General features: G+C 37.7%; 1 protein-coding gene across 2 annotated transcripts in view; it reads left to right on the top strand.

Annotated features, from left to right (window-relative positions):
- supt3h (SPT3 homolog, SAGA and STAGA complex component) overlaps positions 1-25,126 on the top strand; it is a 129,119-nt gene that overhangs the window by 56,210 nt on the left and 47,783 nt on the right. For both annotated transcript variants that reach the window (XM_079853588.1, XM_079853589.1), the window contains exon 3: positions 18,105-18,189. In XM_079853588.1, the coding sequence (XP_079709714.1) occupies positions 18,105-18,189 (85 nt within the window). The remainder of the gene's footprint in view (positions 1-18,104; positions 18,190-25,126) is intronic.

The raw sequence follows: 25,126 nt of genomic DNA, 5'->3' as shown, positions 1-25,126 counted from the left end.
CACTCCGGGTCCTTCCCCGCGTGCCTCGCCCACACCCTCTGACACTTCTCCAGTGTTTCTCGCGAAGAGCGATCAACGCCCCTCTATCGAAGCGGCTGCACTCGTCTCTTTTGGCGGATCTGCAGAGGACCTCGATGATGCAGTCTCTGTGGTGGCGTCTGAGTGCGAAGATTGGTCGGGCTCCGCAGACCCCGCCCCTTCTCAGACTGAGAGAATCGACACCAGAGCGAGTATTGATGGCGAACTTCTCCGCGTCATCACTCGCGCTGTCGACGAGCTGGGTCTTTCTGCATGACCTAGAACGGACACTGAGTGAGTTTTCAAATCTGCGTCACTCACCGGCGAAAGGAGGAAAGAGTGTTTTAGTCCCGCCGAGGCCGGACCAACCTACATTTCTCACACATTTCCCAGTCCCCTCCTTAGCTCCGTCCACGAGACGCCTCTACCACCTCAAGTGGTCAGTTTTCTCCAGCTGGTGTCTAGCTCGGAACCTCGACCCACTTAACTGTGAAGTACCAAGGGTACTGACTTTTCTCCAAGAGCTGTTGGACGCAGGGCGCTCCCCCTCCACGCTCAAAGTGTATGTGGCAGCTATTGCAGATTTTCACTCACCGGTGGCTGGCTCTTCCTTTGGTAAAAGCGACCTCATTGTTCGCTTCCTTAAAGGAGCCAGGAGACTTAACCCGCCACGGCCTCCGTCGGTGCCGGTCTGGACCTCTCCCTGGTTCTACGGCTCTTAAGGTTCTACGGGGCCCCCTTTGAACCGCTTCAGTCGGCTGATCTGAAATCCCTCTCTCTTAAAACCGCTCTACTCCTAGCACTAGCGTCAGTTATAAGAGTTGGGGACTTACAAGCACTCTCTACGAGCACTTCCTGTCTTGAGTTCGGGCCTAATGACTCCAAAGTCGTCCTTAAACCAAGACATGAATATGTATCGAAGGTGCTCTCAACTCCGTTCAGAGCCCAGGTTATTTCCCTATTGGCTCTTCCCGTGTCGGAAGAAGATAGCGATGCCCTCACGCTCTGCCCTGTCAGAGCTCTGAGAATATATCTGGAGCGTTCTGCCTCTTTCAGACAGTCTGAACAGCTCTTTGTCTGTTTCGGGGGCCGCACCAAGGAGCTGCCAGTCACGAAACTCACACTGTCAAGATGGATTGTAGATGCCATCTCTCTGGCCTACACCTCTCTGGGCCTTTCGTGTCCCATAGGTGTAAGAGATCATTCCACAAGAGGCGTCGCCTCCTCGTGGGCATGGTCCAGCGGGATCCCCATTGAAGACATTTGTGCGGCGGCCAGTTGGTCCGCCCCGTCCACATTTGCAAGGTTCTATAACCTTGAGGTCCCTGCCTTACAGGCACAAATTCTCTCCATTTAGGGCCCTGGCTTTCTCGATCCAGACCTATGTGTGACTTAAGTGACCCTTGTGCTTCACTATGTACAGTGTATATCATGTAAGGCCCATCATTCTGGTCTATGATATATTAGACTACTCTGTTATTAGTCCCGGGTCTCCCCGGACACATTCAGAGTAGTCACCGGCGAATAGCACAGCGTTTTAAATGGGGTTCCCATAGCGTTTGCAACGCAGTACAAGAGAACCGTTCTTGTAAGGTAACGTACTCGGTACATTTTTTAACCTCGGCTCCCTAAGAGATAAGGGAACGAGTACTGCGTTGCCTGCCGTGCTATTCCGCTTATATCAGGTGTTTCGCTTCAGTCGATTAAACCTGTCATATGGCGAATTTTCTCTGAAATACTCTTCAGCCATGCCTATTTTGGTGTGCATCAGGTTGGCAAGGTGCCAAACGCTCCGATTGGACCGTTTACTTTTGCTGATTCGCCATAGGTTCGTGCAGTTGCCACAGCACAGGCTATCAGCTCGCTCTATCGAGCTGTCATGCTTTCTCGCTGTGCAGCTGCAGTGCGTTTTAAAATAAAGGCTTCAATATTCTCGAGAAAGGAGTTTTCCCATAGCGTTTGCAACGCAGTACTCATTCCCTTATCTCTTAGGGAACCGAGGTTACAAAAGTAACCGAGTACGTTTTTTATTATTTGTCAGCATAAACGAACATCGCTAGACAGGTAGTCAACACATCTGGTTAACATTTATAATTAATATTCGGCTAAAATGTTGTAAGGATATGTAACAGAAGAATGTGTAAAACAGCATAAAAAATAACACCAATGGTAACGTTCTACAACATTGCACGTTTACGTAATCATGTCGCCAGAAATTGAGTAATCCGTGTAGTGAACCAGGTTCCTTACCAGTGCTCCATCCATCCATCCATCCATCCATCCATCCATCCATCCATCCATCCATCCATCCATCCATCCATCCATCCATCCATCCATCCATCCATCCATCCATCCATCCATACATCCATACATACATACATACATACATACATACATACATACATACATCCATCCATACATACATACATACATACATACATACATATTTTAAAGATTTCTAATTTTGTTTTTTTCTCCTACAACTGGTTTACATTCATCCAAGGTCAAAAAACACTTTAATTTTCTCATAATATACATTGCACATCACTTCATTTCTCAAAGAGTCTGAAAACGGTTTGTTCGAAGATTCAGACCCTCTAAATCCCTCTGGTCCCCCGAGCCTCCTCTGCTCTGATTGGTGGGATGGCCGAGTCTGTTGTGATTGGTTACTGCATACAGCGTGTGTCGAAAACTAATATATCTGAATTTCAGCTCCGGAGGCTTCTTCAGGGTTGTATACACAGTTATGCGAACAGTAACAATGGCATCAGTTTTTCCCTTATCAATTCCAGCGCGAGTCCTCATCCTTTTGAAGTTCATGGGAAGTGGATTTGTAGCGCAGAAAACGACATATTCTTGACATGTCGCCAACATGAATAAAAACTCTTCCAGCCTCAGCTACAGTGTTTGAGGGCGAGTCAAAGTACACGTTGTTCGTGAGCATCCAATGAAGACCAAAGCCTGGCATTATGGACATTAGGTATTTAACAGGAAATAATGACGACTTGTTTCGGCAGTTTAGAATCGATTTGTTCTTTTAGGAGACAATAACGCCATTCATCGTGCAGTTTGATCTTTGATACATTCACAAACAGCTCTATTACACACTACATCAAGTGTTTGTGCTGTTGTATTTTTTGAAATGTAAAGAAATGTTTAAATGTTAGGTTTGTTATGTATGCTATTTATTGATTAATGTCTTAACTCTGCAATATGCTCCTACCTGTATGTTTCCTTTCTTCCTGCCCAGGAACTGCAGATAAAATTTAGCTCTGTAGATATAATTCTGGGGCAGCCATGGACTGTCCATCGTCTCCATTGTTAAATAAACTATTAAAAAGTTTTTAGTTGTTCAAAAATAAACCTGTCATACCGAGCATCTCTCTAGAGTAACAAAGTCTAATGGGATCCAAAACATTTCCATGACACTCTCTCAGTTTTAGCACAAACCCCTTTCAACTTCTTAGACTCCTGCTCCTATCTCTCCACAAACCTAAGAGGTTTAAATGTGTTTAGGAGCGAGGGAAAAGGCACACGTCAATAATCACTCACTTATCTTCATTACGTGGTGGCAGCAGAATCTGTGATTTGCGGGTCGCATGTGTTTGTGATAAAGGAACTCTCCGGGGCTTTGTGCCGAGTGCAGCGGGGTTCACGTGTTGTCCAGCACTCAGCTCCAGGTGCTTTTCAGCAACTTTTACCTCAAATGAAAGTGTCCTGCCAGTTTCTTTTGGCCTTGGGTTTCTTAGGATGAATGATCTGTGTTCTTGATCACTCAGACCTCTACACAGGAATCGTAGACTGTGCCATTTGTTCTGTTTTGCTGTTTTCAGTCTTTCTAGGGCATGTTGAATGGCATTAAATCTGTAGAATTGAGTTTAACAATACAAAATATTGTTCAATCAATATGCATAGGACATTTATCCCTGGTCTCTTTTTTTATACTGTCATCATTGCACATTTTATTTTTCATTATTAAATGCTATTAAATGCGTTTGATTCATAATGATTTAAAAGAAGTGGATCATTTTTGTACTCAAACATTGTGACTACTTCAGAATTGTGCTTCGAAGAAATAACTGTACATTATTTCGCTGTTTTTTTAATTTTCTTACAAAACATCTATACAAAGCTTTTTGCGATTGTGAACTTGTTTGATGGTTAATGAAGGATCTAAAGTAACATCTGAGTGATTCTAGAACATTCCACTTTTGTCTATTTGACCTGCGTTGAAACATGTCCACTGTGAATATTTCAGAAACGTGTTCCTCGATCCTACATGAAATGGCAGTATTTGTTTGGACGAAGTCAAATAAGCGGTCGGTAATAAGTGTTGAAGGTCTCAATAACGCTTGCCAATGCATTGAACAAAATAACAAACTGTGCTTTCACTTACGACTGGAGCTGCCACAACTGTTTATTTTACCAGACAGTGTCTGCCAGCAACTTCACAGATTTTTAAACAGACATTCAGAGCTTTTGTGTCATTTGACGGGTAGAAACAGAGCACGGAGTGTGTGTCCATTAGAGTGATGTGTGTACGGCCATAAAGCAGCAGTCAGCGAGGTTTCACTTAAATGTGAGACAAGAGATGAAAGGTCACACTAGACTTTGCTCTCCATTCACCTCCATTCATATCCATTCAAATCTAAGCATGTTCATAGATGTTTTTTTTGTCTCTGTGTACCGATGATTGAGTTTAGTAACTTGTGAATTTGTGTGATCGGTCTATATACACACACACTATATTGCCAAAAGTATTTGAACACCCCTCCAAATCATTGACTTCAGGTGTTCCAATCACTTCCATGGCCACAGTTGTATAAATAGGCATGCAGACTGCTTCTACAAACATCTGTGAAAGAATGGGTAGCTCTCAGGAGCTCAGTGAATTCAAGCGTGGTACCGTGATAGGTTCCCACCTGTGCAATAAGTCCATTCGTGAAATTTTCTCACTATGAAATATTCCACGGTCAACTGTTAGTGGTATTATAACGAAGTGGAAGCAATTGGGAACAACAGCAACTTGGCCACGAAGTGGTAGGCCACGTAAAACCACAGAGCGGGGTCAGCGCATGCTGAGGCACACAGTGCGCAGAAGTCGCCAACTTTCTGCAATAGAGTCAATAGCTACAGACCTCCAGACTTCATGTGGCCTTCAGTTTAGCTCAAGAACAATGCGTAGAGAGCTTCATGGAATGGGTTTCCATGGCCGAGCAGCTTCATCCAAGCCTTGAATCACCAAGTGCAATGCAAAGCGTGGGATGCAGTGGTGTAAAGCACGCCGCCACTGGACTCTAGAGCAGTGGAGACGAGTTCTCTGGAGTGACGAATCACGCTTCTCTGTCTGGCAATCCGATGGACGAGTCTGGGTTTGGCGTTCGCCAGGAGAACGGTACTTGCCAGACTGCATTGTGACAAGTAGGGATGCCCCGATACCACTTTTTGCAGAACGAGTCCGATACCGATACTTTCATTTTTGGTACTCGCCGATACCGATACCGTAACCGATGCCTGAATTTTCACTGCATTTGTCATTTTTAAATGTATTAGTAGATAAACCAAAAGAATATAAATCATATTAGTTGGCTTAATTTGTTCATCAAATATATATTTCTTTCAGTTATTTTCATACTAAAAGGTCCAATATGTAACAATTTTGTAATAAAATTTCCGAAAATAACTTAACCAGTGTGATATATTTCCTCCAGTTGTGTACTTACAATATCTCAAAAGTCTCCAAAGATTTTTTTATTTCAGAGAAATTCCGATTTTAAATAACTGTCCGTCCCGGAAAAGAAATGTCGCCTCTCAGTGACGCAATGTCCGCACTATCCTTTCCGGTGTGGACCATGTGATATTCCACCACACCGGAATATCACATGATCAAATTCGGAAGTGGTGGTTATAGCGTTATAGCCATAGACTGTATGGTTATCGTTGTTATGGATCACGATTACTCTTTGGCGAGTATTTAAGTGCCAACAAAAATAAAGCGTCCATATTCGGATACACGCAGACTGTGTGACAAACGGAGGAATAAAACCCGGATAAATATCGGCCAGGCGTTTTCGAGATGGAGAGAGCTGCGCGACAATCTTGGACTTGACAGAGACTCTGCTCTCGCGAGTGTATTGATAGACAGGTAAGCAAATCAATAATTTTTTTATTGTACAAGTAACGTAATATTTACAGTAAAGATGATTTTAATAGACATGAATTACACCACATGCCTGTACATTCTGTCACTGTAGCATTTTTTATGTGTTTCCCTGCAACACATGCAACTGTCAATAATAGCACTTATAAGTTATATTGCTCTTTGTACTTCGGTAAGGCTTTTTATCACGTGTGGTGACCGAGATTATGGCAGTACAATTAAATACAATCGGATATGTGTTGTTAAAAAAATATATTTAGTCATTACTTGCAAATGTTCGTTCAAATATACTTTAGAACGAATGGTTTGAACACGTTAAACAACACGGCATTAACCATAAACACGTAAAACTGCACAACATTAACCCAACAAATCATTTGACAAATAGCTGTAAGTTGTAACGGGATAATATAGCATAACATTTCACGTTCCTTGCAGTTCATTAATTATGATGACATAAAATAATACGATCAGACATACAGGTAATACAAAAACGAATAAATTACCTCATCCGTGATCATGATTCATTAATTCCATTTAGATACATCGCTAGATGGTGAAAACGCATTAAAAACGACATCTCCCATCGTCACCTCCTTCATAGCGTCATCAAGCTTCGCCTTTGTTATTGTTGGAAACTGCGCCCTCTTGTGGTCATTTTTTTTTACATATTGGAGCTTTAATTAAGCCTGCTAAAATGCATTGTATGAACTTCTGTTACTTGTCAATGTTCATTCTATTGCTCTATCATATTTTATCTTTCATTTAATAGCCACAGCACACATTTAGAGCTGCTTTAGCAGGGCTCAGTGCTGAGGATCGGGTCAGCGGTTCAAATGTTTGTCAAAACCAGTGAAATATCAATTATTTAATCCAATTTTGATACTACAACAAAAACTACCAGCCTAATTAATGTGAATTTAAAACAAGTAAGCAGTCAGTAACAAAATAAGAACAAACAATCTAATTACAAATAGGACAAATAAATACAATAGAACAAAGAAAGGCTACAAATGAAATAAACAGTGTTTTTAGAGTTTTTCAGGTAGATCTAACAGGTACAGAAATTTGAATGAAGTAATCAAATGTGGAACAAAAACATATTCATTACTGTATAAATTATATATAGATAGATATTTTTGTAAAGTTGAAAAGGGTAGCCTATTTAGTCAAAAGCAGTGAGTATTTCTTTGTCCTTTGTTTGATTAACATTAAAACACAGAAGCAGGTTTATCAAACTGCTGCCCCTTTAAGACCGAACGTTCATTTGAGATATAACTGACTTTGGTTACTATAGGATACTCGCCAAGACGGGCGTTATTACATAATTTTGTGTGAATTCGTCCTTACAAGCGCAAGACGTGAAAGACAATTTAATTCAGTATTGGCACACTGAGACGCTGGTTTGCGGGGCGTGCTTTGGATGTTTGCGTTCATGGAACTTCTTGACCTGCACACGTCCTGTAATAATGTAGGGAACCACTCGTTATACTTAAATCAGGTAACAGTTCATGTTTTACTTTACTTACATATACGATTTAGTTTTCATCCAAATAATTGCTGAGTGAACGATCAGCAATCAAGAGCATTCAACAGAAATGCGCTCACTCGCTCTATCTCTCTCTTGTCAGTTAACCCTCTGGGGTCTGAGGTGTTTTCTGGGCCCTGGAGGTGTTCTGACATGCTCTGACATTTGTGCTTATTTCTGTTACTTGTTACTTTCATGGCTAAAGTCTGATTACACTGTATTCAGCACAGACTCTGCTACAATAATATGTCAGCAGCATGTATGTAAAAGTTTGTAGTTTTGAGATAATGTGAAAATACAAAAAAAAAAATTGTCACTGAAATAAGGCCATGAAACCCCTACTGATTATTTCTTCACAAGAGTTTTGAAAATTGTATCACGTAGCCTAGAATATTTGCTCCAAAACTATGTGAAAATCACCCTGGTTGCTCATTCAGACAATATAGTAATTTAAAAATTGTAAGACGTGTTTTGTGTGAGAAAGCCTTATGCGGGAGGCGTGATCACATCATTAATATGTAAGGCTTTTCACACCTGAGAAAGACAAAGACCCTCCCCTAATGGCCCTATTAGGAGCTATCAGGCCCTATCATTAAAAAAGGAGGAGATTTAAAAAAGAATGGCTTTTTGATTATTTGGATTTATTTACAACACAACATAATCCAAAGATACACAACAAATGACAAAAAGCACACTATTGAAAACAATGATCCAAAGACAGAGACCTTTATGCCATTCCTAAAAGCATTGTACATACCTTTCATTTCCAAGGTGTTTGATTTTCACTTTACCATGTTCATGTACAGAGACTGTTGAAGTCAGCAGGACTCATTAGTGCAGCATCTGGTCCCTGAAAGAAAAAAAAAGTGAACATACTGATATCAAGAGAAAGGCCTGCACGATTTTGGGAATACATTTTAGATTTTTCAGGTTAAATTTGCTTTTTAAAATTCACAGAATACACACACACACAAATGTTTCCAACAATATATAATATAATGAACACCAGGTTTGTTGTGCCTTGTAAGCATAGGCTATGCGCAGTGCTGCATAAAATAATAATAACAATAACCTATAGCAGCCTATAAATCTTCCAAAAGATTTCAGTAACAACTACGCTAGAGAAAAATATATTATATATGTTACTTCAAATGTTTCCATTCGTTATGATGATATGAAATGAGATAATAGTAAAAACATGAAGCCTAATGTTTGGTGCGTTTTGCTTTTCAAACGCGATCGCGCTCCAAAATATGATACATTCAAACGCACAGCATGCTCCAAAATATGATACATTCAAACGCACAGCATGCTCCAAAATATGAAAAATTATTATAATATTATACCTACGTTTGAGCAGATATCCACAAACACAGTAACAGTAAACACGGGTCTAAATATTATAATATTCACCATATATCTAGCAACAGTTCAACTGCAATGTGAAGTTTATGCAACAATAACATAAACTAATAAGTAAGAATTTCTTACCTTACATCTTTCTTGTCTTCAAATCGCGTTCTTCTTCTTCTGAGGTAAATCCAATGTAAGCTCACGGCGCGTCTTTCAAACTCTACGAAAAGCAGAGACTTGTGAAGTTTTTTGGTGCTTTGTTTTTGAGGTAATGAGCGCATTCGCGTTCCATGTGGAGATTTGCATGTGAATCTCTTTTGCGTGCGTGGTCAAATTAAAAATAATGAGCAAGCGTTTGAGATACTGGACATCTTGTTGGTTTTATACAAATTACTTAAACAGAGAATATTTGTTTTCAGTTTAAATCCGATCATTTAAAAGTACACACTTAAATGTTTATAAAGGTAAATGGCTTATAAATGTGTGACAAGTATTCGCTGAGTTTTGTTTCAGTTTATAGACGTGCTCAAGAAAAAAAAGTTCACCACGACGGGGAGGCAGAAAGCACACCCTGTTTATTTTCTTTATTTTATAAAAGCACAATGTTTTGATCTGATTGTAAGTGGACACATACAAAAGTAGAAATATCACAGATTCTTTTTTCATGTTTCTTTTTTCTGTATGACCATAAATGGAGAAATTTAAGTTTATTGTGCTACTATGTGAAGAAAATCCAGCAAAACGCACGGGCGCGTTTGTCGACCCCAGAGGGTTAACGTTAATAATAAGCTACATGCCTCGTTTTATTTTCTTTGCCATTGACATCCGACTGAACAAACTTTCCACTGATGTCTGTTTAAAGGGATGTGCTCTCAAAATGTACGTGGTATCGGCAATTTTTTTTGAGTACGAGTATATGAGGACAGTATCGGCCCGATGCCAGTATCGGTATCGGGCCATCCCTAGTGACAAGTGTAAAGTTTGGTGGAGGGGGCATTATGGTGTGGGGTTGTTTTTCAGGGGTTGGGCTTGGCCCCTTAGTTCCAGTGAAAGGAACTTTTAATGCTTCAGCATACCAAGACAAATTTTGGACAATTTCATGCTCCCAACTTTGTGGAAACAGTTTGGGGATGTTCCTGTTCCAACATGACTGCGCACCTGTGCACAAAGCAAGGTCCATAAAGACAATGAATGTTAATTCATATGTTAATTTTGTCATCATTTGCTATATCCAGCAAAGTAAACCATCAGATTGAAAAGGTGATTCTCACAAAACTAGAAGCTTTTTTTAAAGATAAATGTAGGTGTCTTTCCAAAAAAGGACACTTGGAGACTCCAAAAGGACACCAAATTACCAAATGATATGAGGAGTGCATGTAATTCATACATTTATGCACACTGCTGGTCATACAGCGGTGGGATGTTTTGATGTTTAGTCTGTTTTTCAGCGCAATGCGTGAGGGCTGGTTCTCTTCGGTAACCATCACAGAATATGACAGAGCTCGAAACACACACTGGAATGAATAATTCACTGAAAAGGCAATGTGAGTCTCTATTCTCTCTTTACATTAGCACTATTTTGGACTGATTTGAATGCATTCACTTACTGGACTATTGGACTGAATACTTTCCCGGAGTTTAGTGGCTTAAAATGATCTGATCGCAAATGGAGAAGATAAATTGAGTTAAAGGGTTTGATTGAATAGGAATTTCCACCTATCAGGGTTACAGGTGCCCACTGTGGATGCTCTTGACTTTGAAGATCATCTAACTGCGTGATTTCAGTTTCGCGTGCTTCAGTAATTTATTTGTCATCTTCTCAGTTCTCGCGCATGAGTCGTGGTGCTCTCGTGAACTCGCGTCAGAGGCTCACACAGAAGAAAATGAACAGTTGAATAAAGGCGTTTTTTTTTTTTTTTTTTTTCGCACAAAAAATATTCTCGTCGCTTGATAAACTTAAGGTTAAGCCACTTAGTCACTTGGACTATTTTAATGTTGTCTTTACTAACTTTTCTGGGATGGCAGATGCAATTACCAAGAAGCCTATGAAGGAGTGATCCAGCTCTCAGATTTCATCAAAAATATCTTAATTTGTGTTCTGAAGATGAACGAAAGTCTTACAGGGTTGGATCAACATGAGGGTGAGTAATTACTGACAGAACTTAATTTTTGGGTGAACTAACCCTTTAACACGTTAACATAGACAGCTCTAGTCACAGTGCTAATAATAATGCAAGCCTCAAATCTGAAAGCTGAGTAGATCATGTTAAAATTAGTTTTTATTATTATTTTATTTTATTTTTTTACATATTTTAGTTATTTATTTTTTAAAAAGCCTTAGAGAAGGACATCATACCCTGCTGCACATACTCGTTTGTGTGTTGGGAATGACTTAGCAAAAATATTATTTAACTTTGAGTAATTGATTTATGCATCATTACTGTAATTATTAATAATAATGATAATTTTATACATTTTAAATATATATATTTTTGTTATATTTTAATTGTAATAATTATCTATTTTTTTGTTTTGTTTATTATATTTTTGTGAATTATGTGTTTTGCAAGTTAGATTTAAAAAAAAAATTAAATTATAAGTGTAAAAAATAAATTAAAATAAAGTTTAGTCCATTTTATTTCTGTAATTGGATGGTTTTCTAAGTGAAGCAGGGTGTTTATATGGTAAAAAAAGACTAAAGAGGCTACCTTTATCCAATAGGATTGTGAAAAGTGGCTGTTACATCGCAGAATAATGCCAGGTGATTAAAGGGAAGTTGAAAAGTAAGAGGGATGATTATTTCAGAATCAGAATAGAATAACGTGCACTGATGTTAATTTTAAAGTGTGTCCCTTTTACGCTTCATGCAGATAATCTGGACTTTCTCATTGCTCTAATTCAGAGCTCATAAAACTTGCTGTCTGTGCACTCGAATTCCCTCATATCAAACTTGACGTCTGTTTTGCCGTCTCCTCTGTCTGAAAATAGCCCAGGTCCAGCACAACCCCACCCTATCACTATAAACGCCTCTGAGCCTGGAAAACTCCACGGCAGACACACACGCTGTAAATACATTTCAAAGTGGAAAAATCCTGCATAAAGTGTTATGGAACGGTCCGGAGAAGGACTAAAAGGTTTCTAAGGCCAAAATTACACACACACACACACACACACACACACACACACACACACACACACACACACACACACACATACACACACACACACACACACACACACACACACACACAGGAAATATTCACTTTTTCCGGTTTATACTGTAGCTAAACACTGGCTTTTTTTCATTCAGTGTCTTTAAAGTGACCCACAATATTTAGATGCTTTCCTTGTGCTGTGATCTCATGTGAAAGCCACCCAATGTTGAAGTCATTGATGAAAATTGCAGATACTGTTGAAACTGTCAGTTGGAAGTCAAATTCTAGACACAGATTTCTTTTATATCTTATGAGTGAATCTCAGTACATTTCCAGACCACAATTCACCCTGGATCAAAAGAAATTATATATAGCACAAGGAAAATTAGGCCTACTTTTCAGACCATTAAGAATGTGACAAATTATCTGCTGTAATGCAAAAATATATTATTTAAATAAATGTATTTATTTACCGTATTTAATTTATGCATGACTACAATTTTTTAAAATAATTGTAAATAATTATTATTACGATTAATAATAACAATAGTTATTATTATTGTTATTATTTTATTTTCTATATTATTTCAATTTAGTTAGTTATGTTATTTTTATTTTTATTTATTTATTTATTTTTATTTCATTTTATTCTATTCTATTCTTTTTATTTTCTTCTATTTTATTTTATTTTCTTCTTTTTGTATTATTTTATTTTATATTAATTTTATTTTATTCTATTCTATTTTTATTCTATTCTATTCTATTCTATTATTTATTTTATTATTTTATTTTATTCTATTTCATTTTATTCTATTTTAGTCAATTTTATTTCATTCTATTCTATTCATTTTATCTTATTCTATTTATTTTATTTTATTATTTTTTTATTCTATTCTGTTCTATTCTATTCTATTCTTTTTATTTTATTACATTTTTTTCTTGTTTTGCAGAAGAATAAGGCTGTGGTCAGTTTGAGTCAATGGTCTGGACATCTAAAAAAGTGTATTATTTTCTGAAGTTCTGAAGTTGTTTCCAGGATACGAGGATGTTTTCTCACGGTGTTGTGATGTCAGAGCCCAGGTGAGACAGCCAGACTGCGTGACAGTGTTTAAGGACGGCATGTTACAGTCTAGAAACTTCCTCCATCCTCAGTTTCTCCTTCCTCCCCATGCAGATCTTGCACTCGTCTCCACGGCCCACGAGAGAGCCTGGAATATAAACAGAGTTTGCCGTTCTGCAGTTTACCTTGGGCTTAAAACTGCCTCATTGACTTGATTCAGTGCTTTGGTTCGGATAACAGTAGTTGCTGATTGAACAGGGATAAAGCCACTCTCTTTATCTACCTAAGTAAGACACACTCTAACGTTGTGAAATGAAAATATTATCCCAAAACCCTGCCCACGTTAGTGAAGTCAGCATGTGCTGCCCGAGGGCTGAGCACATGCAACTAAGAGAGCACAAATTGTTTTTATATAAAACAAGTCATACTTTGGTTACAACCCTAATTTGATTTATCCAGCCGTCTGCTGAATGAATTCACAATCATAATTGTGTCGGTTAACCATGTAACAATAACTTTGGGGATTTTGTGATGTTTAAAATTTAGAATCATTACATGTAAACCGGATGCCACCATGAAGTGAGTACAAGCGAATAGTTCTGTTGTTTTAATTAGTGGTGCGATAACTACCATTGTTTTTCATACTAGAGTTTGTGATTGATTCAAACCCCTAAACCCAACTATTAAAGTTGGCAGGAAATATATATAAAGAAGTCTCTTATGCTCACCAAGGCTACATTTGTTTGATCAAAAATGTGGTAAAACAGTAATATTGTGAAATGTTTTTTAAACCGAGTTTTCTATTTGAATACATTTTGATCAAAGCTGAATTTTCAGCATCATTACTTCAGTTTTTAGTGTCACATGAACCTCTAAAAATCATTCTCATATGCTGATTTGCAGCTCAAGAAACATTTATTATTATCAGTTGAAAACAGTTGTGCTGCTTGATACAATTTTTTCCGGATTCTTGATTGAATCAGATTGATGAGCTGTCGCCTTTACTCTCGTTTGTTGTTTGTTTATTTTACCATTATTAAAGTTTGTGAACCTTCGCCGGTTCCCGCCTCATTTTTCCCATCACAACAAACCTCGTTACAGTAATATTTAAATACAAAAATGAAGATTCTGTCATTAATTACTCACCCTTGTGTCGTTCCAAACCCGTGAGACTTTCGTTCATCTTCGGAACACAAATTAAGATATTTTTGAGATAGATAAATATGATAATTGAGATAAGATAAATATGAATTCTGAGAGCTTTTTTGTCCTTGCATTGACAGCTAGCCTACACAACTACCACTTTGATACTTCAAAACGTTCATAAAGAGATTGTAAAACTAATTCATATGAATCTGTACATCATATAAAGTGATTGTGTCTCTTCAGAAAATTGGACTAAACTGGGTTATGGATTAGTTTTATGATCTCTTTATGAACTTGTTTTGCGTAGCTGTCAATGGAGGGACATATCTTCATTTATGTTCCGAAGATTGACAAAAGTCTTACGGGTTTGGAACGACATGAGCTTTAGTAATTAATGATTGCTTTTTTTTTTGCTGAACTATCCCTTTAAATATAATAATTTTAATAAACAATTATTATATTATTTAAATAATTTAAATATAGCCCATTTTTATAATATTGGTAGAGAAACCAGGAGAATATGAATCATTTTAGTTGGCTTAATTCGTTTAACAAATAGATGTTTCCTTCAGGTATTATATGCTTAATTATGCGTATTAAAATATATTGTTACTGATGTGTGCTCAACAAGCTTGGACGTGTATACGTCAGCGCGCTCAATCCACTCTGTGTACTTTACTCATCAGCTACATACATTAGATGCATTTATTACATCTTTAATCTCTGATATGGTGGTGGTTGAGGAGAGACCCCTGATATGATTGTAAAGTGCTTTGGATTTACAGTAGTACATATTATAAAGTGCAATATAAACGCCTCATTTCATATCTCCATATCTCTGTTTCTTATGTTGTTGTCTTTCTTTGTCTGGACACAAACATGATGTGTGGTATCGTTTTATGGTAACAACATTTTAGCGCAGTATCGGGCCCGATACCGAAACTGGTTTTACAAATCTGAAAACTTTTGTGTGTACGCAAAATCTGCCTTTTGTGCGAATGCACACTTTAAGGATGAAATCTGTGCAAAGTTTTATACATGATGCCCCAGGAATGTGTATTGAGAAAGTAAACTGGTTCAGCTTTTTTTTTTTTTTTTTTTTTTTTTTTTTTATCTTTCAAGCTAGTCCTGCTGTTCCTTTTAGTTTCCTCTGTTGACACACTGTATCGCGTTGGTCACAGAGTGTAAGAGACGTCTGGCCCCCGGGTCCCTGTGGACAAGATGTTTACTGTAACCATCTCTGATCTCTGCACTGTATTTAAACATTGATTGTTTTCTGGAATCAGGACTGTCAAATCAATGTGTTTACATCAGTCACATTGCTCTTTCTGTTTCTAAGCAAATCCGGGCAGCTGGCGAGATGGAAAGAGGCGGAGGAGGCCGTCAGCGCACCGCAGGCGTGTAAACATCGGCGGCGCACTCTGAACACAAAATCTCTATCCAAACATTCAGCTTATTTTAGCAAAACTGATGATGCTGTCTGGCATCATGTGTGCACACTTAGAGAAAGAACTCGATTCTTATCGTGAGGCTGGGCTCGGTTTAGCGCTTGTGATGTTAGTTACGGTACTAGGGGGTCAAAGGTATTTCAAATGCAGGGGGAAGTTTCATTGAAATCCAGCTTGCATGATCATGGTTGTGCAACTCATTTTGGAGATATTGAGTAATATTAGCATTTCTATAAAAGTTATCAAACTGTAAAAGCTTTATTTGTGCTTTATCTTTATCGTTCTGTGCTTATCGTTCCTTTTAACTGAGTAGAAAAATTCAAAACTGTGTAAGAAATAAGGAATAATGTACAAGGCTGCGTTTCCCAAAAGCATCATGAGCCCAAGTTGATCCATTTGCAACCAATGTTCTCTATCATTAACTTACGATGCTTTTAGGAAACACATCCCAGGTCATCAAAACAAACGGGTTTATTTTGTAATAATGACCGACTGATTGAACAATTGGCACACAAACTTTTAAATATTAGAAGATCCACCAATGTTTTTTGTTGTCAAAATCCTTTAGAAAAAGCATGTTTTATTAGATTGTGCCCCATATATATATATAATTATTATATATTTTTTTTTTTTTTATTCAATTAACACTTTTAGAATTTTTTAATATAGTTTTAGACTTTTTAGCTTTTGCCTTTTAATAACCATTTTTTTTTTCCTGGTCATGAAAATAAAAAGCCATAGAAGCTGGCATGGAGAAACAAATAAAAAACAAGGAAACAAACAAACTCATTGATATATCAGAATTAAACATACCAGAGAAATGCATGACAAATGCTGTATATATGATGTCAAAATCCATATTAATGTCCATTAATGGTGACATTAGAAATATATAAAATTTATCAGTGTATCAAATGTATTTGTAAAATACCAATATTGGGAAGAAGTCATTGGGATGACAGAAACTTCCCTTCTTATTTCGGTTTAGTCTAAAGCATTTATTATTTTACATTAACATGTATTTTATTTTTTAATTAGTTTTCTTATTTTATTTATTTATTTATTTTATTTATAAATTAAGTGTTTTCAGTGTTTTTAAGCTTCCGGCCAGATCTGAGTTGAATTTAATTTTTTTTTTTTATTTTTTTTTTATTTTTTTTTTTTATTTTTTTTTTAATTTTTTCATGGTTTTGTCTGAAGCATGTAGATGCTCTCAATCTTGTCTTACTAGTGTCCTGTTTTGAGCTGAAATGCTTTGTAACTAAACAAATGGAATAAATTACAGTTTTTCCTCTGGGAGGCATTTGGATTAAAATGCATTTAGAAAAAAAGAAAGAGGAATGCAATCAAATTTAATTGAGACGGTTATGGTTGAGATATCTATTAACCAGACACATGGAGCCAGAGTTTGAGCAGTAGGTGACTCTATACACTAAGTGTCTCCCAACCATATAAAGTAAATGAAAATGTAATTAGGCACTATTTTTAGCTTTTTTAATCTTGCCAATGTTGCATATACTCTTAAAATATGGTAAGTGTAATTTGTAGAGGGAAATCAATCAGCTAGATATATAAAAGCCAATGATAAAACTCTTCTAGACATAACTTGTGTGGTTTTCAACCAGAATTATGTCACTTCTTGAAGAAAATTGGCTTTTTTCTTCTTCTAATGAAATAAGCGTAAATCATTTGTCATGGATTTTTGTGAAATGCTGTTTCTAGCCAGACATGTTGGTTGATGAAGCCTCTTCCATCGAAAGTGTTGAGCTTCTCATGGAAGTTCCCATCTTCTCGTCTTTTAAAGGCGAGAGTCTGTGGCCATCCGGTGGTTTGCGCTACTATTGGATGAAACCGCTGTGTCGATATTAAGCACAATGTGGGAAGCTTTGGCAGCTGCAGTGTGGGAAAAACTGTGAATAAATGCCTTCAGATTTTGTAAATAGCTCTCTTGTATTGGACACTCGAGCCATCTGTAATGAATGTCAGCTTTTGCTATGAATGAGTGATGCCTTTTTATTACCCAATTGAGGGCTTAACTGTGTGTTAATTGCCATTTTATGAACATTTACTCGCTGGGATGGCAATAACAGAATCTATTTTAGATTATTTATCTAAAGATTTTGAGGTTTCACCTATAGTGATTGCGAAACAGGTTGGTCAAGAGCTTAAAATGTGCTATCCGTAGAATGAAAGGTAAAGTGGGTTATAATTTTTCTGAAATGTTTTTGACTCGCAGGTTTGCCCTTGGTGACGCTCGAAGACCCTTGCACGAGACCGCCGCCCTGGTGGAAGACATAGTGCACACTCAGCTCATCAACCTCGTAAGTGTGAACATCAGTCTTGTACTTCCACAATGTGACAGATATTTTGGGATTTGATTGGCTTCTGAAAAGTAGGCAAAAACAATATTCATTTTCCCTGCTATGCAGTTCTATTTTATTTAGAACTTTTTTTTCTTTAGAAGAATGCGGTGTACTCTATTTTAATGAAATGTAAATATGCAGACCAATGAAGCAATGAAGTGAATTTATTTTGGTTTCATGTTGTTCATAATTTCAATATAAACTTTATGGTTGAGCACATTAGCTTGTGGGTACACGTATTGGCGCGTAACTTGACAACCGCATCACCGGTAGCACCGGCGGTGGTCCGCCAAAACACATTTTTTTTGTACGTGAATACTGTATTATGTAAATATTATGACATGAGTTTAGCACAAAGCTTTGTTTACAAAATAAACAATACGTTAGCAATTAAATGTTACTTTGCAGCCATGGAAACATTTGGATTCGTGCCGAATGAGAGAGGTACCCATAAATGCTAGTTATTTTAGTCAATAAAGTTTTAAATATGGATATTTGTCTTACACGAACACATCACTTCACTTCAGAAGGCCTTTATTAACCCACCAGAGCCGTGTGGAGCACTTTAATCATGGATGGCTGCACTTTGATTGACTTCCAAAAAAAACCTAATATTGACACCCATTATAAAGCTTGGAAGAGCCAGGACATTTTTAAATATAACTCCGATTGTATTCGTCTGAAAGAAGAATGTCATACAGTATACACCTAGGATGGCTTCAGGGTGAATAAACGATGGATAATTTTCACCGCTAGTAGTTGGTCCATTACCAAAGCGGTGGTAAAAAACTGCCACCGTAACAGCCCTAATTGGCGGGAATAATAATGATTCAGAAAACACCTAATTGTTTCTATAGGGTTAACCAGAGTCCTTTAGCAGGTCATTTGGGGTCAAACATGAGTGCTGATAAGAGCTTAAGGTAACTAGCATAACTAGCTCGAGACATTTGCATCTGGAAAACGGTTTTACTGAAATCTGTAATTAAGTATAAATAGCATCATCAGAGGCAGCCTGTTTTCCCTCCAAAGGGAACACCACCTTCTTCAAATGCTTCCTCTGCTTTTCCAGCCTTCTGAAATGGATCACATTCAGTCCGACCGCTGCAATGTGATATGAGAATTGCGCCGAGTTAAGTAAATAACTGTGCTTACAAAGCCAATTGCTTTCACTGCTTGGATAAACACCGTTCCTCCCCGGCTTACACCTTGTCATGCCGTTACCACAAGCAAATCAAAACACTGACTGTAACAGACCAGAATTCCCCTGAACGGAGCCCAACAAATATCACCGGGAAGCAGCCTGCGCTTTACTGGCACGCTGACTCCAGATATAATTGGTTACGCTCAGAGGGCGCCTTGAGTTTGGAAACTCACTCGGAGAATTATCTTGTAGGGGTCACGTAGCAAACTCTGACACGTTGCGGTGGTTTTAACCTTTCACCCTGTAGCTGCACGGTGCCCTCTCTCGCCTAAAGGAGTAAAGCAGCTTTTAACATTCATTGTTTTAACCTTTAGCCTGTTGAGTTGGAGAGCTCTTAAATCAGGCAAGCTGGTGGTCTGCAGGTTCTGCTTGGATTTATTTTGTATGCTCAAATTAAACGTGGTACATTTGTTTCTCTTCTCGGAGCCAAACCATCACAGTGGCTGAATCTGTCATATAGAAGCGGAATATGAATGCGAACACAAGCCGAATCAAACTAAATATTTGTGCAGCGCTGGTACGCTTTTGGCAACAAAAGATTTCAGACCCTGTTATTACCAGAATGTTAAAATCAACCCATTTTTCTTTGACACTGATTTGGGGTCTTGCAGATTGCAGAGCAAAAGGCCCCACATTTTATTGTGAAGATCAATGGAGTTTTTTTCTGATGCTTTCCACAGTACGAGGGCCCTCATATGTTCCCCTTCTCGCTGAGAAAAGCTCTAGTAGCCTAATCAACTAAGATGCATATACATTTTCTTCTACTATCTCTTTGTTAGTAATGTTTTAAACTTTGAATGATATGATAAGCTACATGATATTTCTTTGTCTCACTCTCTCTTGGAGATGGCATTTATGCAGGTATATACTTTATAATTTGTTCAGCTTTGCATTTTTGTCTTTTATTTATCATTTAGCATTATTGTTTTAATTAGAAGATATCTGAATATTTATTTATCGTATCACGAAAGGTCCTCAAGCCGGGACTCGAACTCATGTCGCCCGAAGCACAAATGCATTACACCTCAATTACAACTCATTGCACTGCCTATATGAGGCTACCGACTCCAACAGTTAAAAGATATTTAAATGTTATAACTGTAATAAAAAAAAATTTGATCAGTTATACAAGGCATTTCTGTTCAGTGATAACTACGAAGAAAACAGATTGGCTATAAAACCATAGACACAACTGTCTTCTCAAGTAATTGTACGAACTTCCCGGTGAAGCTCGCCCACTTCCGGTTTTATTCTAATACAGATACAAATAATTTTGCGATTGTTACAGATATATTCCCATCTGCACACCCCTACTATATTCACTGGCTTCCAGTTACGCCCGTATGAGTGAACTCTGAAGCTTACGCTACACCTACATCCTACGTCATGCGTCAGGTCAGAGGTCACTCTTCTGCCGGAACTCAACTCTCTCGTTAATGCGCAAACGGCCAGAACCGGGAGCTAGTGATTACAGTATATAAAGTTAGAATTAGAAGGCCTTTATCAACCCCCTGGAGCCATATGGATTACTTTTATGATGGATGGATGTGCTTTTTTTGGCTTAAAAAAAATGGTACCATTCACTGCCATTATAAAAAGCTTGGAAGAGCCTGGATATCTTTTGATATAACTCTGATTGTGTTTGGCTGAAAGAAGAAAGTCATATACACCTAGGATGGCCTGAGGGTGAGTCAATTATGGGATAATTTATTTCTTGGGTGAACTAATCCTTTAAGAGTGTTTAACTTTCTTCTCTTGTGTTCTATTCTTCTGTAATCCAGAATGGCAGCACAGCTGAAAGGTTTGTTTGAGTGGTGCCCTTTACTCTACTGGTGTGCATTTGCATTTCCTTCAGCCTGAGGCTTATTCATTTTACTTTTGGTGTGAAAGGGCCTTTCCATTTGGCAAAAATATGACTTTTGTTTCTTTTTTGTTGTTAAAATCAAATAAGCAAGCCCAGCCCAGGGTGTGAAAGAATAATACAAAAGTAACTCAATGCATTGCTTTCCATAAAAAGTAACTAAGTAATGCAATTAGTTACTTTTTTAGGGAGTAACAATATTGTAACACATTACTTTTAAAGGTAACTTTGCCCAACACTGAGGATCAGTGTACAAACAACAAACTGAATGAAATTAACTCTAATGTGGGTTAAAGTTGCATCTTTAACAATTGCTGGAATCAGATCATAAGTAAATGATGCTGAATAGGAAATCCCAGAATCACTCACTCACTCACTTAATATCAAATGAAGATCCTCTGCTATTTTCCTCATGCCATCTCTTAAGCCTATTTTATGAAATTGTTCTGACTTTTGTATAACAAAGTCCACCTTGAGACCATTTCAGAGTTTTTAGTCCAAAAGCAAATTATATAGGTTTATAAATTGCTCCTTTTTAGCATTTTAACTTTTTACTCACCATGAAAATAGCCAAGGAAGCTGGCATGATCTTAAGGCACAATAAATAACCAACCAACCAGTTGGTTGTATTATAAATCACATTATTAAAATCTAAATTAAGCCCACATGCCATCATGTAAAACTACAGATATACATGATAAAGCTGTGACATACATTCTGTTGCATGTAATTTACAGCATATTTTCAATTGAATGAACTCAAGAAAGTAATGATTAATGTTTCAGATCACCAGACATCGAGCTTTTGAAGAACGTCTCACGGATACGGAACGTCTCATCCGCCTTTCAGCACCTTGTAATTTCCTCGAAGTGGCCGATCTACTTGTGTTTTCTTCATTTGACAATCCCAGAATGACACGGTCTGTTTGGCATTACGGCCCTATTTTCGTGTTTATTTTCTCAGCACTATAAATAACCCGCTCGTCTCAGCAGTGAGCACTAAACAGGGCATGATGGTGATAACCTTTCATTAATTTTGGGTTTCCTCCCTCGTGGATTTATTATTGTTAGGAGAGGCCAGGTGTTGCGCTGCTCGGACTGTAATTGTGAGCAAGCTACTTAGTCGAAGACCACAGCGGTAATAAACCAAATTGCACAATAAATCCTTCCCAGATGGCCTGCAAAACAGTGCACACCACTCTGTCAGTCTGTGTGTGTGTGTGTGTGGTGTGTGTGACAGAAGACATGAAGTTACATTTTTACACCTCACGTACTCTCTCGGGTGTCTGTGACTTACTGCCTCGTGATTTATGGTGTCTCGGGTCAGTTTGCTGCCTGAAAAGTTAGAAACTGTATTTTTTTATGCTTTACGTGTATGAATTTCAAATCATATTAATCATAATTCGTGTTACTCAAACAGTAGAGCATGGCGCTAGCAACGTCAAGGTGACTCACCTTCAACTCACCAATCAAACTCAAAATAAATTTGTTCTAGACGATTCATTCTTATCTGACAAGAACTTAAAGGGTTAGTAAAACAAACAAAACAATTGTCATCAATTACTCACTCTCATGTCATTCCAAACCCTAAGACTTTTAGTTTGTCATTGAAACATAAATGAAGATATTTTAAATAAAATCTGAGAGATTAATGTCCCTCCATTGACTGTCCATGCAACTACCACTTCGTCACTTCAAAAAGTTCATAAAGGGATCGTAAAATTAGTCCATTTGAATCGAGCGATTTATTCCAAATTTTACGAAGAGACAGTCACTTTATATGATGATCAGATTATATTTATGTTTGTATACGAGACAAAAAATGTATTTTGAAAAATGCCTCGTTTTTTATTTATTTGTCTGTACAATAAAAGTAAATGGCGTCCAATGTTGTTCAAAATATGTTTTGTCGAATTTGAATCGAATTTGAGGTTTTCATTTCATTAAATTTCACTAAGCCCTTGACTAGCAATCCCTATGCTCCAAATTACAAATACACTTCTAAAATTATCTTTATTTGTACGTTTTTTGAGGTGTACTCTCCTAAATATATTTTTTTGGTTTGTTTTAATCCATGAAAAAATGCATTTTTCTCTGCTCGCTTCCCGGCGACTGTGCTTCCCCAAAGCATAGGTTTGGTATCGTTGTAAAGCAAAGCATTCCAACTTTGCGAATATTCATAGCGAATTCTCAATGGACCAATGAACCAATGAAATGTGATTTTGAATGCTGATGTAAACAAATCCAGCTTGTTGCTAAGCAGTCACAATAATGCCTTCGGTGATTAATCAAAACACCCCATGCTGTGGCGCATTGTGGTATCATGGGATATCCATCCTCTGAAAGCACGAAAAAGAAACTTTTCAAGTTTTTTTTTTTTTTAATGATAAACAGTTTTGGTACTTGATTTCTTGGAGCAAAACCAGTTGAGAAACACTGATCTGAAATGTTCAGTCCAAATCCTTTGGGTTGTTGCTGAGTCACAGTCTCCTGTGATGTCAGTCATGCATGTGTGAAGGTTTCTGTGAACAGAAAGGACGGCCACTAGTTGAAAGCACATTGGTCAGGACCTTTTGTTTAACTCACTAAAGGACTTTGAGTGCTTGCACATTGACAGACGGTCAGGAATGATGACGCTGACCACGAGTCAGTCTTTTGTGGAGCATCTCTCCATTGTGTGCCATACAAGCTGATGTTTACGGGATCCTTACAGTGACCTCTAGTGCTCGACTCCATACTGTATGTGAGATACTGTCATTTTACCTCTAAAATAGCTGTGTCATTCACATTCTTCAGTTGTTTTTAAAATACAAATATGATTGTGTTGTAATTTAAGGTTTAAGATGATCAAGGTGTTTTGAGCTGATATGATAACCTTTAAAAATTATGAGTTGTAAAAATGATTGTACTGGTGGTACCGGGTTTGTATATTTCCATTTATTTCTTCCATTTCCTAGCGTTCTTTAAATTATCTTCTTTTGTGTTCCGTAGAAGAAGTAAAGTTCCATTTCTTTATTTCAATTGAAGCTTCAGCTACTTTTAAAGATGTTCTTCAGTTAAAGACTGGGTATGACTCTTGCAGAGACAGATGATGGAGTTTTATTAGTTTAGGTTCTGTAATCTGTGTGGGAAATTGTTAATCCAGCATCAGACTTCCTCCTACTGGAATGACTGGTTGGAGAATAACCAAACATGCCTGTGAAAAGCCTTCACGTTTCTCCTGACATGTGAAACAGAGTTCACTTGCCGTTTTCCTGTAGCACCAGGTGCAGATGTTGGCAGGCTTTATTCCCAAGGAGTTTTTCCTGATTCCAGTCTTTCTATCAGTCTCAAGGGTCTTGTTTTTTGCAATGACAGCAATTTTGCTATACAACTCTTTCAGTACGGACCACCATTGTAAATTTGATTAGTGTATGTGAAAATTGCCCTAGTCTGTACTTCTAATGAATATATTTATGAGTCCAATGTACCAATCAATTTAATTACCAGTAGCCAGCTGGTGAAGTCAAGTTCAAGGATTTATTTTGGTCTCCCAGAAGATGGAAATATTTTCCCCTTGATTGTCCCTGTAGGTACTTTAGAAGACTATATATATATATATATATATATATATATATATATATATCACCTGCCTGTAATTTTCTAGTAATCCTGAGGACCTTGATTAGCTTGTTCAGGTGTGTTTGATTAGGGTTGAAGCTAAACTCTGTAGGACAGTGGCCCTCCAGGACCGAAGTTGCCCATCCCTGGTTTAGACCATGCGCTGGGTGCACCGACCATTTTTCCCGTTGTTAAACTAGCAAAAGTGGAATCCACTGTCTGAATCGGACACGT

This window comes from Squalius cephalus (genome assembly GCF_949319135.1).
Source record: "Squalius cephalus genome assembly, chromosome: 20".
NCBI lineage: Eukaryota > Metazoa > Chordata > Actinopteri > Cypriniformes > Leuciscidae > Squalius > Squalius cephalus.
Note: the sequence above shows the minus strand (reverse complement) of the source record. Positions and strands in the feature narration are given on the sequence as shown.